A 15,857-nucleotide genomic window follows, 5' to 3' on the forward strand; every position below is an offset into this window, starting at 1 on the left:
AATATGGAACAGCTGCCCCTTGACTTAAATCACAGTGGGAGCAGATGGTCATACCATCTCATTTGAATGCCTAATCAGATTTGTCTCCACTGAGCATCTCTGTTTGAGCCGCCATTGTTTCAAAGGATTAAGCGAAGACAACAATGCTGCTGGACGAACGAAGAGGAACTGCAAGATTGAGGCTGTTGTTATGTTGACAACCTCTGAATAGTACATTTATAACAAAGATGCTTGAAAAACACTACAAACCGTCCAACCATTGATGAATCTACCTCTGGTGAAAAGAAAGAAGTCACATATGGTTCACAGACATACAGTACTTCAATCAATCAATTTTAAAAGCTCATTTTATTGAATACCAACAAATTATTCATAAAATAGGAGCAGGATGTATGTTTTTGCTTTTACAAATCTGAGCTGATTAACATTTCATGTTAAATGGACTAACTGCTCAATCACAGCTCTTGAGACGTACCAATAAGAAATACCATTTCCTCTATGATGGAATATTTGAGGAATAAAACTGCTGAAATGGTTATTTGGATAACTGCTCTTTTAGCCTTTCATTTGGCTCTAATCCATACCACAGACCATCATGATCCACTGCTGCCCAAGCCATCCGCACTGTGGTAAAGGTGGCTGCCCACTGTCCCGATGGAGAAACTACAATAGCACCTCCTGCACCATGGACACGGTCCCCCATGTACTGCAGAGACAGCTGAGAAGCATCTGCTAGGGATTTACCTGTGGAGGCGAAGAAAAAAAAAGTCATAATATCAAATAAAAACCTAGAAAATAAATAGATAACATTTGTGATCCTACATAAAAACAAAAAAGTCACACTATCTGATTCTTATTCACTTCATGGCTTCTGATATATGTGAATTGTCTCATTAGTTTTAAAGTGTGAAACTTCACCTCGCTCAATATGTGGAAGAATGCGTCGGGCCAATGTGACTTTAAGAATAGACTCTCCATGACCCGTACAAGACACTGCTCCAATAAGGTTGTCTGCGTATCCTCCAGCACCTTATTTACAAGGGAGAACATTTAAAAAAACTTGTTTTACTTTTCAATTTCACACATTGGCTTCCCCACATGGTATAAGACAACACTTAATAATACAATTACTCATGAAACCAAGTTGAGAACAAATAAATAAAATTGCTGTGAAAGTGTAGCTTGTAAAAAACGTATGTGATCAAATCTGACTTCATAATGATAATGATGACTTCTAATTTCATATTATCTAGTTTTAATTAAAGCCAACAGGTTAACAGTGCTACTTCAGACAGTGCAAGTAAATGAAGTCATACCAACGATGGGAGAATCTCCTACTCTGCCAACCATTTTATTTCGCATCCCTCCAGTTGATGTTGCACATGCAACATTGCCAGAAGAGTCCACAGCAACTGCCCCAACAGTGTCATGGGCCCTAGAATGACAAGAACAGATGAGAGAGGAAGACACATTTCCCTTTTAAACGTAGCGCACATTTCCTCTCACTCCCTTACAGCAAAACAGAGCCATTCACTGGGTGTTTATTTACTGAAAACATTATTCTCTGTTGTGCCACAGCACAGATGAGGTTTCAGAATGAGTGAAGCCAATTTAAGAAGAAAAAAACATCTGCCGCGGTTTTAACGTGTCGAGATTCATGAGGAAATATATGTCCAGACGAGAAAGAGTCCAAATTAAGTCAAACACGGCAAATACTTACCACTGACAGTTAAAATCCTCCGTTACTCCAGTAGCATAAGTCTTGTTTTTCCTCCACGCCTTCCACTCATTCTCACTCACCAGTGTGTCACTGGGAACTGTGGCCATGCCGATGCTCTCTGCAAACAGGTTTGCCCCTTTGCTTGTCAGCAGGACGTGGACCGTCTGAAGGTTTTAATGACGGCACACATGTCAGAGAAAGCTCAAACAGAAAATGGATTTCCATACATATTACATTGCATGTTACATATTGCATGTCATTTAGCAGACGCTTTTATCCAAAGCGACTTACAATGAGTGCATTCAACCTAGAGTACAAACTAAGAACAACAAGAATACAGAAAGTAACATTTCTTCAAAAAAGTCGAACTACAAAAGTACCATAAGTAAGAGCCATTTAAGACATATCATGGATGGGCAATTATAACACTTCAATGGTTTTGGTTATTGCACAAAAAAAGCACTTGGTCATTAGAATTTTTTTTTTAATTGTCCAAATCACTAATTAAATCAGTGTTGTTCTAACCGTCAGTGTCTTACTGTTTCTTTAAAAAAAAGACACAATCTAAGTATTTAAGAAGATACCTTTTCCATCACGGCCCGTGCCAGTGACACAGGATTGGCAATCTTCTTCACTGAAGACACCGCACCGCAGGCAAGAGTCCTTCCATCCATGATAATGGTGTCCAGCTCTATTTCTCCGTCAACATTTAGCACTGATCCGTGTCCTACGATCACAATCACAATAAGATCAGAACAAAAACATGATGCTTACCTTCTCAGAACCTGCACAGCTGATCGTGAGCGGCCATGTAAACTGGAGGGCATTCATCAATGATGAGGAACTATATTAAATACAATCTAACAGCAGACGGAGACGTGAGAAAGACAGGCAGGAGATATGACGGCCCTCCTGCTGTGTAGCCTGCGACACCCTCACAGGTCCACACGGTGCTGACAAAGCGGTACAATAGAGCATCGTGCTCAAGACAGATCCGTCATTGATATTCGGTTTGTATGTACTTGAACAGGTTTAGTTGGTGCACAATGCATCCAAACATGTCCATTGGTGTTTCTGCATAATTCAAAATCTTCTCAGGTCCGAAATTGTTGCTTGATTGTATACAACATGAACATACACACATCTATGTGAAGCTTGTTGGAAGATGTTTGTTTTTCTTTTTCCACAAACAGAAAAAGATATAAACAAACCAAGATTTGCATCACTGTGCTAATAATTATTGCGAATGTTAATAGTCATGGTAAAGTAAAGCATATAGTTATTTTTTACAGAAATCTACCTTGAATTGGGAAAAGTTAATGTAGTTCAAGTTTGCTGGCGTCCGTGTGAGGGCCAGACGCCTGGACATAATCCAAAATGTAGATTAGGTTTGTGCAGACTCCATTTGGGATTAAAGACAGATTATGAGGCTGAGCTCCACAATCAGCTGGCAAACTCGTCTCCACTGACCACAATCCCTCTGAGTCTGGGTGAATGTTGGCAACACCACCAGCAGATGGAGACATTCAGTTACATACAAGTTATAAGAGTGGGTACCACCCAACATCCAGATACCCTTACTGGAGGTAGGACACAGTACAACAATGTGTTTCAGATTCTCTTTGGTATCCTACACATGAAAAAGATAAATTTTTTATTTTAAATATTGGTCAAATTGATAGATAAATAAAAGTGCTAAGGCAGAATGAGGAGACGATGCACCTGAACTCAAAATGAAAACTCTGATAGAAGAAACAGAAAGCGAATATTTGTGATGAATTGAGAAATACAGGCCTGCAAAAAAGTACAATAAGTCCAAATATAAAATATGACGGTCTATGAGAAATGTATTAGTTTGTTTATCGGCAGCTTTTTTCAAGCAATATATGAAGAGTACCCGTCACAGGTTTCATCACTGGGCAAGCAAGTTTGAGGTGTTCCAAGATAAAGGAAAAGGGCTTACATGGGTTGTCTGCAGTCAATCTACACACTTAAAATGCATTTCAACCCGGAGGAAATAATACAACTTTTTTTAAATTCTAATGCAGCCTACTACAACAGTCTTGCAATAAATACAATAAACAGGCAACTGCGTGTATAACACTGTTCTTCAAATGTAATTAGTGAAAGGTTGATTTTAGATGTGTACTTTTGTCTATGTAGTTTATACATATGGAAGAAAATAATTCTCACAGCATACCTGCACATAACGCGGGGTTATCTTCCAGAGCCCTCACAGCTGCCTCAACGGCGTCCAGTGCACTTCCTGCTCGTTGCAGAACTGAAAACCCTTCACACGCCGCAACATTTACTCCATCAACAGAAGCCTCGGCCAGGTCGTGTGGTATTGCCCACGCCCCGCCGTGCACGACTATAACGGCTGACATCTTTAAATTCATGCAAGAAAAATACAGAGTTGTTCATGGAGTCTCACAAAACAAATACCAGAGGATATTGGTTTCCTGGTATCTAAAGAAGCGTGTCTGTGCCTTGTAGCAGAGGACAGCCTTTTTCCTCCCCCCACAGGAAAAGTGTGTGGAGCCTAAACGTTTATAAATTAACACACCTGTGAGCAGGAAAGGGAGGGGGAACCAACAAACATTTGGGGAAAACCAGCATGGTGACCAGAGCGAGGAGCGAGAGTGGGTGAAACCGGAAAAGCAAGACGTGGGAAGCAGATAATCCCAGTAGCTGTCAGGAGCCCCTCCAGACCGGACCCTGCTCGGATGCCCGAGAATCTCCTTCCCTACAGAAATGCCCTACAGATAAGTCCTGTACACCCTCCTCTCCAGGCCCGACCTCTCTGTTTCCCCCAACAATCCCACACACACACACACACACAACTTCCCCATCTTCTGAACTGGACTCTACAGGACATTTCCACCCTCCTGCCATTTCACACATCCCACTGCCCCACACACTTATGTCATTGTTTTTTTGGAAATTATATGTTATTTAATGAACGTGATAAGAGATCATTTCAGTTATCTCCAGACTCCTTTTGAGTCGGGTTTTCCGTTAAAGGACATTGTCCGTTTCTTTTGACCCGAAGAACTATATAAAACTTGAAAGACACTGAATGAACTGTATTCCGGGTTGTGTTTTGTTTTTTGTAGTGAAGGAACAGGCTTGCCAGCTGGGCCCTTTTTGTTGAGTTAGTAAACTTAAAATACTGAGTAAATTTGATCCTACGCTACAGCCTTTTGAGAGTATCACTCAAATTGCTGGACAACAAGTCATGAGCTAAGCTTCTAAGTGCTAACTTTAGTCCCATCAAGTTAGTATTGTTTACACACAACAGTACTTATCCGCTTGGCCCGGTGAGCTCTAAAATGTAGCTGCTCTCTACCAGCATCTGGCCGAGATTAGTAACGGGATGTCTCAACATTTTCTTCACAGTAAAACCAAAGTTCTGGTTTTTCGCTCCAGACCTGACCTGGTCTCTCCTGTCTTCCTCAACACCTCGTTGGATTGGCTACTAATACAAAATATTTTGACGACCAGCTGACATTTGATAAAGAGGTCAAGGCAGTAACTCAGTCCTGCTACTTTCATCTGAGACCCACTGGTATTTTTCCAGTAGCTGGACATGGACAAGCGGTTAGTAGTTTATAACGCTACAGCAAGTCTACTCACTGATCTCACATCATCCCCTTTCTGATTAAATTCAAGATCCTCCTCCTCGCCTGCAAGGCTTTTAAATAGTCTTGCTGCATCACGTAGAAGTGATGTGCTGCATCCATCTAACACGTGGAGGCTGTGCATTGGACGTCCTGGGTCCCGGGCTGGGGAACGGTCCCCTCCGGCTCAGAGCTCTGTTGGGTGTTTTAAGTCACAGTTGAAGACCTAGTCTTTGGTTGAGTCATGTTCTCTACTTTGAACTGGGATTATTCTATTACTTTGATATTATTGTGTTATTTTATCCCGTTGTAATGCTTTTCTTGTATTATTTTTAAATCATATTTTGTTTTGCAAGGCACTTCGTCACCTATGTTTAAATTATTTACATTTTCAATTCATTGGCTTTGCTATGGTTGAGGATTCCCCTGGAAACTATGTATCAACGACGTATGAAGAATGTGTATCACTGGTATGATTGATGACGTGGGCTGCAAGCTAAATCACATTTCTTCTGAAGCCACAGTTACCACTTGTTTTGTCAACATAGTAAATAGCACTGCATGTCAAAGGGAAAATCTACGGGTGACGGCCCAAAAGCCATTACAGTTGTAGGCTATTACCTTGGGTCCTTAAGATTCACTTGTTGGTTTATAATTAACTGTAAAAGATAATATTACTAACTAGTTTTGTTGTGATATTCTGAACTATCTCAGGTTCAAACTGCACCATCTTTTTTATTAAATACATTTGAGAAGTTGAAAATGTTGCTTGATTTAGGTCTCAGCTTGTCATTCAGGGGTGATAGTGCGTCCCACAGCCAGAGCAGAGGAGAACCACTGCCACAGACCAGTATAGAAACACCTGTCAACTGTGGCAAAAAAACTTTGAACAAAGTTAATGTAATAATGTGCATTCTCTGTCTGCAGCTGGTTAACTCTACAACGGGGACAGTTCATAAAGCACTTGGACTGTTCTTACATTCTCGCTTCTTCTCGGGGGAGAAACCTTTCAGCTTTCGTCGGGTATTGATCCTGATATACTAACGCCAAGTCTCGGTGGCATTTCCGGTAAAGCCTTTCAAAGTAAAATCCGCGCGGCACCCGGGGATTCTTCAGCTAAATGACCTTTCAATACATTTTTTATGGCCCTGCAAAAAATCGCCGATGTAATATATTGGGTATTACACACACACGCAGTGAAAGAACAGCAAACTATCAATGGAGCGTCCCGGTGTTACGTAAATAACGTTACTGATGAACGCTTATGCATATCGGTTAGTCATGTTCATGAACTGCTAAAAGTACACCTCATATTCATATGTGTATTGTTATTTTGGACGGTTTCGCAACCACAATCATTTCAACAAATGTCAAATAAGATCGACAGGTCGCCAGTCCATCCAGGGCACATATAGACACACATTCACACCTATGGGCAATTTAGAGATCAATTAAACTGACTGCATGTCTTTGGACTGAGAACCCGGAGGCAACCCACGCTGCCACGGGGAGAACTCCACACAGAAGGACCGCACCGACCGGGAATTGAACCCAAAGCCCTCTTGCTGTGAGGCGACAGTGATAGCCACTACACCACCGTGCAGCCCTACATTAATAATATAAAGGTAATAATAATATAATTTATCGGAGATATAGAAGGCTCGGTGCACTCGATCCACTCATTATGTTGTTTGTTGTTATCGGCCTTATCAAATACAAATAACAAAATACTCAAAATTAAGGAACTGCATGATTGAGGCTATTGTTATGTTGACAACCTCTGAATAGTACATTTATAGCAGAGGTGCTTGAAAAACACTACAAACCGACCAACCAGTGATGAATCGACATCTGGTGAAAAGAAAGAAGTCACATATGTTTCACAGACATACAGTACTTCAATCAATCAATTTCAAAAGCTCATTTTATTGAATACCAACAAATTATTCATAAAATAGGAGCAGGATGTATGTTTTTGCTTTTACAAATCTGAGCTGATTAACATTTCATGTTAAATGGACTAACTGCTCAATCACAGCTCTTGAGACGTACCAACAAGAAATACCATTTCCTCTATGATGGAATATTTGAGGAATAAAACTGCTGAAATTTGGATAACTGCTATTTTAGCCTTTCATTTGGCTCTAATCCAGGGGTGGGCAAACTTTTTGACCTGCGGGCCACATTCGGTTCTGAAATCTGACAGAGGGGCCGGGCCAGGAGCATTTGGACACGCAATGTAATTTATTAAACCTGGAGATTGCGTCTGTTTTTTATACATTTCAATTTAAGGTGCAAAGTTAAAGTAATCAACATTTACTGGAAAGAGATCAATGGAATCACTTTCAACATTCAAAACAAATTATTATTATTGCATCTGTCCATGGAGAGGGATCCTCCTCTGTTGCTCTCCTGAAGGTTTCTTCCCTTTTTTTTTCCCCTGAAGGGTTATTTGGGAGTTTTTCCTGGTCCGATGTGAGGTTTTGGGGCAGGGATGTCTATGTGTACAGATTGTAAAGCACTCCGAGACAAATTTGTAATTTGTGAAATTGGGCTATACAAATAAACTGAATTGAATTGAATTGAATTACCCAACGAAATACTCAAGCTCAATAATTTCTAATTGTTTTAAACCCCGCAAAATAATGGACGGATTGTCCTGAGAGATACTGTATTAAATATCCGGCCTGCAGCAGAAACTAGAAAGGGGTCTTTAAAGTCAGGGCGATGTGTGGCGTCATCTGGTCAGCATGTGTATGAACCCGTCACAAACAGACTGACAGCGCTTTACTCGAGAAAATATGACCCTAAAGCTGACAATTGTAGTTCGATTTTTAAAAATTATTCATATCTCTTCTGAAAACACACCTTTACTCATGTGGACGAACTGTTTTGGTGTTTGAAATTGGTTTACCAAAGGTCATAGGTTCTCAAAAGCAGTGAAATATCTGAATACAATGCTAGATACATGTAATTGCAGCTGTCCATCCTGGAGAGGGATCCTCCTCTGTTGTTCCTGATCCGATGTGAGGTCAAAGGTCAGGGATGTCTATATGCACAGATTGTAAAGCACTCCGAGACAAATTTGTAATTTGTGAAATTGGGCTCTACAAATAAACTGAATTGAATAAATGAGGAAAACCACATTTTGTATTGACGTTTTTTTTGTAAAAATGATGTGGTCTGTCACACATAAACCAAAATGATAAAGATGGGACTGACAAATGACTTCATATTGCAGATAGTTTCATGGGGTGTGTGCAAATAAAAAATGACCATTATTTTATTTTTTTTATAAATATGTATTGTACATAAATAAATAAAAACTACATTATATACATGTTGTGAAATAGAAAACAGAACACAACTATTGACTATTTACAATATGGCTTCACTATAATAACATCATGTCATCGTGTCACGAGACCTCTCTGCTGGCCGGGCAGGCTGCGCTGTAGGCGCTGGTGAATCCTCTCTGTAAAATACAAGACTAGTCAGCACCGCGCACAAGTTACGGACACCGTGACACGTAACGTGTAGTAAAGACTCTTACCCGGTCCAAGTGGACCTCTTCTGGCTGCGTGTTCCTCCTCGTGGCTCTGTAGCCCCTCCAGGTTCCGCGCTGCTCGCCAAAAACACTGCAGCTGTTTCTAAATGAGCTTCACCTGTGTGGTGGGCGGGTCCCTTGTGATTTACTGAGTGTTCATTGGGGGGGTTTTTCCGCAAAATGTTGACAGACAAACGGATTGACAAATCATGGTGAAGGGTTTTGTGTGACGAGTACTTTCCGCGCCAACGCACACCGGAAGTAAACAAAGTCGCGATTTGGACAAGTTCGGCGGGCCGGATTACAAAGCCTAACGGGCCGGATGTGGCCCGCGGGCCATAGTTTGCCCATGTCTGCTCTAATCCATACCACAGACCATCATGATCCACTGCTGCCCAAGCCATCCGCACTGTGGTAAAGGTGGCTGCCCACTGTCCCGATGGAGAAACTACAATAGCACCTCCTGCACCATGGACACGGTCCCCCATGTACTGCAGAGACATACAACATAAACACATCTGTATGAAGTATATTCTTTATATAATGATGTGAGAAACCGTCAGTTTCATTGGATTTGGCTGATAAAAGCAGGTGAAGTAAAGATATGTCCTTTACTAACAGTCGTTTCTGTGTATTGTCAAAATATGATCCCCATCAGAGGCACACCCCAGCAGGAGGGTAATTACTTCCACCAGCCACTGTGGGTCACTGCAACATACGTTTCCTCAGAGCTGCTATAAGATCAGGAGATGACCGGGTGGCAAGGTGGACTTGAAGCAGCCTGGTGGACTTTGTCGGGGGAGAAAATGTGTTAACAGTTCTCTCTCCCAAATGTTTATGGGGGGTAATCTAATCCTGTGTGGGGTCATGTGAAAAGGTCACAAACCGATGACTTGAGGTAATGACCAAACCGGAAAGGTCACTCAAATGGTCACTTGGTTGTGGGGGTGCAGAATAAACAGAGCCTTCAGGGGTCTTCACTTCCTCTGATAGGAAACAGACAGACTTTGGGAATGTGGATTGTCTCTGAGATCTATAAAGGTTGCAGTCTTGCACTGAGGAGGCAGCAGTTATTTCTGACGGTCTTGAGAGAAGGCTCAGGGATTCTGCTCCATTCAGCTGAATGTTTTCATGACTTGTTTGTATTTAGTGCTTGGTTGATGACTTGTAAACTTGTTACTATAATAAAGTGTTATGGGTCAACCATGCTTAAACTACTTTTGATTTCTCACAAGGTAAAGGACACTTATTTCCACCACAGACTTGAAGCAGCCTGGTGGACTTGAAGCAGCCTGGTGTTCACTTCAGCTGTCTCTGATCCTGCATTAATGGCCCAGCTCGAGGTAGTCTCGGAACAGGTGTTGGGACACATCCAGTGTCCAGCTTTTCATTTCTCTAGTAGAGACGGAGAGGTTTGGCCTGCAGCCGTCAAGTTCCTCTGGACTGGGACCAGCACAGGACCAAGACCAATCCACCTCCTCAAAGCCCACTGCCCAGTCATCCTCAGTAGCACCACTCAAGCTGTTTCAGTTTGCTCCATGCCCTCCTGCAGATTGAGCTGTAAAACCAGACGTGAATCCCAGTATGAACCGCGGGCCTCAGACAGATCCAGGTAACCATCAAACAGACAAAGTGGTGGACGAGACTTCAGCATTAGTGAGTAGAAACTGAATTTCAACCATATTTATTTTTATTAGGAGGGCAGTGGATGTATTCTCAATAGAAAAAATGTATGTATGTATATGTGAATGTATATAACTTTTCTCATTTTTATTAAATTAGTTATATTGGTTTTAGATATTTGTGTTTGTGTGACCGTGCACTATGCGCTCTGTGTTGAATATTAACTGTCCATGTCGTGGTTAATAAATATATTTCATGGATTAATGTCTACATGTCTCATTAATATGTGATCCATTATAGTGAAACACTATTATTATTTAATTGAAGTAATTGCAAATAAAATGTTCACAGGTAAGAACGCTGTAACATAATAGGTTAAATAAGGCCCTAAATAAGTCAAGTGCTTATATAATATGTCTGCCACTACAATATAGTTACAATCAGTAAGCAGCATAGTGGGATACACTTTTCTTGATCTATTCATCATTGATGTGTGGATGAGACTTGAACCTGTGTCCAGAGGGATATTTGAGCCCAAGATGCTAAAAATAGAGGCTTTTTTTTAATGGAGTGGTCTTCTGGAGCAGCAGCAGCAGCATGGCAGCGGCTGACAGGAAGAGGCTGAACAAGCTGCTAAAGAAGGCCAGCAGCGTGCTGGGTGTCCTCTGGATACTGTGGAGGTGGTGGGGGACGGGAGGATGATGGCAAAGCTCTCGTCTCTGATGAACCACGCCTCCCACCCCATGCATGACACTCTCAGCTCTGCACAGCTCCTTCAGCCACCGGCTGATTCCTCCCCGGTGTCTGAGGGAGAGGTGGCACAAGTCCTTCCTTCCTGCTGCTGTCAGGCTGCACAACACACTGCAGTAGATCGCTGGCGATCCTGGCAAACTCGGCACTTTACTTTACTCAGCACTTTACTTTATTTTCCCCCTGCATATTTAGTATTAGTATTTTGTTTTATATTTATTTTCATTGATGCTCTGATGTGCACCGCTGCTGTGATTTTTGAAATGTCCCCAGTGTGGGACAAATAAAGGAATATCATACACATCATAATGCATGTACGCAGATTAAAACACATACCGAGTATGTTAATAATGCACTATAGACAGTGTCAACACATTTTTCTGCCATCTGCTTCCTAGTGAATGGTGTGCTTCATTATAGTAGACGGCCTGCGTGTTACCACCCCAGTGTATATGAACTAGTCACAAACATTTTAGAAGGAAATAACAAAAAGAAGGAGGTTTTTCTGGCCGTTATTCAACCGCCAGCTTCCCAGTGATCCTGGAGGCCTCCGCCAGCCCCCGCTCGCCACACGTCTGCTGGCTCTCTTGGCTCGCTGGCTTCTCCAGCATTTCTGTCAATAGTGAACTTATTATTAACACGTGAACATCTGGTACAATAACACATGACTCGTTTTATCCTTTGAGATCTAGAACCCCAAGATGACAAGTGAGAAAAAAGATGGTGATCCAGTTTCTAAGTCTGATCTAAATAGTGTTCTCAGCTGCATTAATGACTTCTTTAATTATACGTGTGTGTGTGTGTGTATATATATATATATATTCTAACAAGAAGATGTCTCCGGAGAGAGCGAGAGATTTGAGAAAGGAACTTTTGTAAACAATTATCCAAAAGAAACTGCAAACAAAAACTACGCTGTATAGTCTAAACATCTTGAACCTCCTCTGACCTTGCCCCGTATGATCATTACATCGAGGTCACAGAGCTGAGCGTCCAGTTACACTCTGCAATCTTCCAAGTGAAGACAGCGTGCCATGCTAGCAGCGAGGCAGTGTTTATGTTGCATTCGCATGGAATCATCATTTTAAAAGACGAGAGCGCGGCGCTAAAGTTTAGTGAGGTCGGCAGAGAATACGAGCAGAAGAAATAGACGGCGCTGCCTTTTTACTTTTTTAAGTAGCATTAAAAAATTTGTTTGCCATCCTCCGTGATAAAAACAACAACCGGATGTTACGCAGGTTGCTCTCAGGAGAACATTTTTAACAGATTGGAATATGCTACATGCGGACTAGTATAGTTGCATAAAATAACACACAATAGTTATATTTAATTATTTAGTATTTTCCATCACCACAGCATCATTTCTTAATGAAAGCTCTTGCTTCCCCCATGGCGTCCAGAAGGCGTCCGTCTACTACATGGTTGGCAACCTCATGAATGAACATTAGGGAGGAGAAGTGGTTAGAAGACAACAGTTGTTCTTGGTTACCTGGAGTAGAGCGTTGTCCCTCTACAGCCTCTCCTCCAGGCTGCCTTGTGGAAGATCCAACAGCTTGCAACTCCTCCTCTTCATCACACATAGTTCCACAAGTTATTACTGCCACCAGCACGCCAAAGAATAGCAACAAAAGAACGATGCCGTGTTGCTGCTGGCTGTTCATCCACTGCAAGGCCACTAAAGGTGTTTTTATGAGTTATCGTTTTCCAGATCAATGTAATGCAAATGCAAGCCAGGGGGCTTTAAAGGCACAACCTGCCTGAACTTCAAGGACTGACACAACAAATAATTAAACTACCGAGTCACATCATATTTGGAAAAATACCAGTACTTTCTCAATCAAAAAAAACAAGTGAAAACCGTTGATGTTGCTTGAAGTACAGTCTCAGTCTCTTTAAACTGATTTAAACTAAATTACTGTTATCAAACCTTAGTTTAAATACAAAACCGTATTCTGCACCAAATAAGAAAAGTTCTGCTAAAATGCCAAAAGACAGTCACAGTATATATTGTATATCCTACTCAAAACAAAGAGTGCTATATAATAATGCAGCCATGGATACCGACTCCACCACTTTGCCTGAAACAGTAACTTCTTATGCTGAAGTTGCTGACGGTCACTGTGGCCAGACTGTTCCCTAAAGAGCAAAGGAAACGTAGCCTAGCCTGCACATGCATGTTTTAACATTATTATAATAATAATTCACATTAAACAGGTAGGCGATATTAACAATGTCAACACAGAATCAATGTAACACCTCACCTGAAGCTCTGATGGTCCAGCTGCTGCTCCCTCAACCTGATTTGAGTTTCCTGAATGCGTTTCAAAATGAATTAATGTCGACCTTGAGTACAAGTAGTATACATATTTATTTTGATAGCAATTTATAATATTTAGGCAATAGGTTCAGGTTTTATGGAACAGCCTTGTTTTTTTGGATTCAACATCACGTAATTTACACAATCCAAAAGTGCTGACATGAGGTCAGATTCCCCAAACCGTCCTTCAGTTTCATTGCTAATGCATGGTCATGAACACAATGCCACGAGTACGAGCTCATGTGAAGGCCTGCTGGTCCAGCTGCTGCTCCCTCAGCCTGATTTGAGTTTCCTGAATGCATTGAAAACTGATGCAGGTTTGCACTGTGTGGGTAGTTAGCCTGCTACTAGCGCGCTAACAACGACATTTGCGTGTCTAGAAAAGCGCTATAAATTCCCAGTATTATTATTATGACCATCTGGGTTATTCTTTATTTATTATAAGTATTATTTTCCCGTCAACTCTTTTAATTTATTATTAATATCTTTGATTTAGAGATATGTCAATTGCTTGATTCAAACCGGCGGCTTGGTCACATAACGCGTTTCATAATGATAAATGAACCAAAAATGCCATAGAAATTGCCCAGAGATGATGGTCTAGCGGTAGCGCGCTCGCATGTAACGCGGATCCTTCACTGACGAGGGTTCGCGCCCCGGCCCGGGCGGTCTGTGGACGCGGGAGTCAATTCCATCGGAGGGTGGGTTTCTCTGTAAAGAGCTGTTTCCCCGTGATAATTGTCCGAAAAACTTTTACAAACTTTAAAAACATTTCACATTTTAATTCTCGACCTCCCCCGTAGCTTTTGTGAAATACGCGGAATGTTGGCGATTTTTAACGCCTCTCGGCTCTCTGGGCCCCGACATGACGAGTTAGCTCCGAGGCTAGCCGGCGAAGCAGGCAATGAACGTCGAGACTTCACAAAAGATAGATAACGGGTTCAACTCACGGACATTAAACAATAATTGAAGCGAGCAAACGACAGGCTGGATGAGGCGACGGGGAGAGACAGAGTCCCAGGACTTTGGAACAACAGGCAGGAGAATCTAAACAACGCATTACTCACCTAGCATCCAGCTAACCAGCTCCGGTTAGCTACTTGCTCGCGGAGCTACGCCCGAAGATTCACGTTTGTTTCATCAGACAATGAGAAGCTGTCCTTGCCGCAACGACCGTGAAATCTTTGCTCGCTCCGCACACACACGTTAGGGCCGTGCGCGTAAAAGGGAGCGGGGCTTCTCTCTTCTTCTTCTTCTTTTTTAACGGCGGTTGGCATCCATATAATTGGTGCATTACCGCCACCCTCTGGAGTACTATTGCGTCAGTTAACGCCTTACCCCCAACACCAACAACCCCCCCCCCAAAAATAAATAAAATTATATATATATATATATATATATAAATAAATAAAAATAACATATATAACAACCCCTGTGTCCTTTAAGAACGTGAACAGTACTCTCATCTGTGCTCTCCCCCCCAGTATTCCCTTCAGTGTACACTCACGCACCCCCAATTCCCCCAGTAGGGGCTTCTCTCCGTGACGATGAGTGGCGATATATTATTTTTGGTCACATTTAACTCAAGTGGTTGTTGACAGGCTTACGGTCTCCCACATATTTAGCGCGTCAACACGCTTTATTTCTTATTTAAATTAGTTGGTATATAACGTTTTTTGACAGTAAATATAATATTTTCTTCTTCTTCTTTTTTCTTTTCTTCATCTCAACATTTTCAGAGGCGCGGCGCCCTAGCGCCCTCTATTGACGCACCGCCACATGATGTATGTACAACTATGCTGCAAATTAACCATGAACATTAAATATCAGAGGAAATAAACGGCATTAAATACATATTCATCAATAACCTAGTTAGTTAACAGAGACGATGGGTACATTTAATTAAATGTATGGTTTACATAAGCGTATACTGCCATCTACTGGTAGAAAGGTTCCTCTGCTTCTCCTCATACAGGCTCTGCTTTGTTCATTCAAGAAACGGCACAATGAGGTGGACAACTATAACAGCAACAACTCTATACACACACACACACACACTACTTTGATGAAACTATATTTGAAACTGTGTTGCATTAAACAATGCAACGACTATTTGAAAAGTTGCTGCGTACATTAATAAATATGAATTAAACTGCCAGTAGTCACTACTGTTGGAAACAGCTTAATTATTTATATTACTAATGTTCTTTTTACATTACCCTGCTCTGTTTACTGTAAATAAGAATATCTATAATTTTATAATATTTAATAGTTGACGGT

At 41.5% G+C, this 15,857-nt stretch overlaps 1 protein-coding gene and 1 long non-coding RNA gene across 4 annotated transcripts; both read right to left on the reverse strand.

The window, feature by feature from the left end:
* Window positions 1-329: 329 nt before the first annotated feature.
* Window positions 330-3,071, reverse strand: si:dkey-103j14.5 (isoaspartyl peptidase/L-asparaginase). Of its 2 annotated transcripts, XM_056436022.1 has the most exons (6): window positions 3,021-3,071; window positions 2,305-2,447; window positions 1,721-1,884; window positions 1,317-1,435; window positions 919-1,029; window positions 330-744 (listed from the first exon to the last, which is right to left on the reverse strand). In XM_056436022.1, exons 2-6 carry the CDS (start codon window positions 2,392-2,394, stop codon window positions 536-538), a joined length of 693 nt encoding a protein of 230 aa, XP_056291997.1. In that variant the 5' UTR covers window positions 2,395-2,447; window positions 3,021-3,071; the 3' UTR covers window positions 330-535. The 2 variants fall into 2 exon arrangements, with proteins under 2 accessions (XP_056291997.1, XP_056291998.1); XM_056436023.1 differs by lacking the exons at window positions 2,305-2,447; window positions 3,021-3,071 and adding an exon at window positions 2,495-2,619.
* A 4,248-nt stretch (window positions 3,072-7,319) lies between these two features.
* LOC130207419 (uncharacterized) lies at window positions 7,320-14,870 on the reverse strand. Of its 2 annotated transcripts, XR_008834283.1 has the most exons (4): window positions 14,645-14,870; window positions 13,522-13,571; window positions 12,750-12,935; window positions 7,320-11,873 (listed from the first exon to the last, which is right to left on the reverse strand). It is a non-coding gene; the product is annotated as an uncharacterized LOC130207419 (long non-coding RNA). The 2 variants fall into 2 exon arrangements; XR_008834282.1 differs by having other exon boundaries at window positions 12,750-13,571.
* Window positions 14,871-15,857: the final 987 nt, after the last annotated feature.

The sequence above is a fragment of the Pseudoliparis swirei genome, chromosome 17 (assembly GCF_029220125.1).
Source record: "Pseudoliparis swirei isolate HS2019 ecotype Mariana Trench chromosome 17, NWPU_hadal_v1, whole genome shotgun sequence".
Taxonomy (NCBI): domain Eukaryota; kingdom Metazoa; phylum Chordata; class Actinopteri; order Perciformes; family Liparidae; genus Pseudoliparis; species Pseudoliparis swirei.